Raw genomic sequence first — 2208 nt, 5'->3', positions numbered from 1 at the left:
GGTTGACAAACATTATTTCTACCGAAGAACTTGACCTGTAATGTGAGAGGGATCCACGCAGGAAGAAAAAACTCTCTGTGGAATGACAGTTATCTGAAGGATGTGACATAGAGAATCCATATTTTATAGGCTGGTGGGAGGGCTGCTTAGTAGACAACTAACTACTCTAATGAGATACCATAAAAAGGGTTCTGAAATAGGAGCCGGAGGATGAGCTATAGGGGAACCAACACCCAGTAGCTGATATATAAGTGAGAGATCCAGCAAGGGGCAATCACACTTCGGAAGCCTGCTCTCTCCACTTCAATCAAGGCCTACCCTTCTGTCTCTGCCATGGCCTATAACAATTGCTGCTCTAAAAGCTACAGCTCTCACTCCAACTCCATTGGTAATTCCTGCCATTCTCCTGCTTCCTCCTCCAGTGCTCTCTGCTCCACTGAGATGAGTTGTAGAGATACCCCCTGCTCTCCTAGTAGCAGCCTGGGGAGTAATATTCTCCAGGACAACTGTCAAGAGCCCTGCAGTAAACCTATTAGCTGTCAACCAACTAGAAGCGAGGGTAGCCAATGCAACCCTTCTGGATGCTCTCCAGTTACTTCTGACACAGTCAGATCCCATCAAGGAACCAGCTGTCTTCCTGTCACATCCAGTAGTTCCAGTGCCTGCCGTCCAGCATCCTCTAGTCAACCTCTGAGCTGCCGTCCTCGAAGTTACCAGACCTATGGTTGTCAACCCTTGAGCTACTTGACCTATGACCGTCAGCCTCTGAGCTACCTGACTTGTGACCGTCAACCCCTGAGCTACATGGCCTATGGCCGACAACCGCTGAGCTACATGGCCTATGGCCGACAACCGCTGAACTACCTGACCTATGACCGTCAACCTCTGAGCTACTTGACCTATGACTGTCAACCCATGAGCTACTTAACGTATGGCCGTCAACCTGTTAACTACATGTCTGATTGCTACAGACCCATAAATTATACAGTCAGTGATTTTCAACCATGTACCTCTTCTTTGAGCATCTGGTAATATCTTTGTTAAAGATCTTCTGGAATAGATGGAAACATCCTATGCTCACTGGCTTTAAGAAATCACTCCACTTTCTATCAATGGCTCTTTGCATTCTGTATGGGTTGTGTTATCTCTTGTTATCCTATACTAGATCTACTTAATGAGACTTTGCTTTGCTTTGGGAGCTTTTATTGCTGACTTAAAAAAAATGTATGTTTTTCAACCTGGATGAAATTCTTTTCCTCTATTGTCTTCTTAATTAAATAAAGCACAACTTGGCATTCAAATCACACTTTTCATGTGTTATCATTTATGCATACCTTATTCGATATGATGTGATATGAATAAGATAGTATCTGACCTTGAAGATTTAGTCTTATAGACTTTGATTTGGTTTCAAGCAAATACTTCAGTACCATGTGTAAGAGAATTCATTATTTTGTGAATAAAATTCTGTAGAGGAAGGAAAAAGAAAGCAGAAATAAAATGATTGTAGGGAGTATTCAACTTCTAGATATAGTTCATAGCTTGTATTATTTACTATTATATGCACTAGATCTACATGATGATCAAAATATGATGAGTTAGAGCATAATGCCACTAAATCCGTGAGTGAGCTTTGTTTGTTCTGAGCCAGGTTGATACACATATGACAATTAGAATGGAATTGCTTATTTTCATGCTGAGGTCTGTATACAAAGTCACACGCATGTTCTTTCTAAGAATTATGCCTGAGTTGTTGACAAAGTGGGCCTCTTCATCTCTGCTGCCAGAACAAGTTGACCAATGTGAAACTGACTTCTAATTCTTGTGTTACCATGGGGAAAATTAAATGGAGTTGTAAAGCATCATGACTGGAAATGAGTAAAGAGATGAATATCCCCAGGAGAGTGAACACAGGCCTGCTGTAAAGAACACACTAACATTTTCAGAGGGCACAACAGGGAAGTGTATCCCAGAAGAGTTTGTACAAAGTCTTTGAGACTGAAAAGGCAAGGTTTTAGACCATTTTTGAATATTTATATGGAATGAAATATGGAGGTTCTGGAGCAGAATATTGGAGAGATTTTGAAAACACATTTTAGCACCAGGCATTAGAACATTATACACCTTGTTCAATAGTGAATACTTTATCATGAAGGCAACAGAAAGTGATAGAAGCCTGTGCTTTACAAAAAAAAAAAAAAAAAAAAA

At 40.7% G+C, this 2208-nt stretch overlaps 1 protein-coding gene across 1 annotated transcript; it reads left to right on the top strand.

Annotated features, from left to right (window-relative positions):
* The first annotated feature begins 333 nt into the window (after nt 1-333).
* On the top strand, nt 334-1032 carry LOC101622305 (keratin-associated protein 26-1-like). Its single transcript, XM_004675494.1, has one exon. It carries the CDS (start codon nt 334-336, stop codon nt 1030-1032), a length of 699 nt encoding a protein of 232 aa, XP_004675551.1.
* Nucleotides 1033-2208: the final 1176 nt, after the last annotated feature.

This window comes from Condylura cristata, unplaced genomic scaffold (assembly GCF_000260355.1).
Source record: "Condylura cristata isolate star-nosed mole 26May11 unplaced genomic scaffold, ConCri1.0 scaffold00003, whole genome shotgun sequence".
Lineage (NCBI taxonomy): Eukaryota > Metazoa > Chordata > Mammalia > Eulipotyphla > Talpidae > Condylura > Condylura cristata.
Note: the sequence above shows the minus strand (reverse complement) of the source record. Positions and strands in the feature narration are given on the sequence as shown.

Coding starts and splice junctions, on each gene's coding strand:
- LOC101622305 (XM_004675494.1), top strand. CDS start 334: ATGGCCTATAACAATTGCTGCTCTAAAAGCTACAGCTCTCACTCCAAC.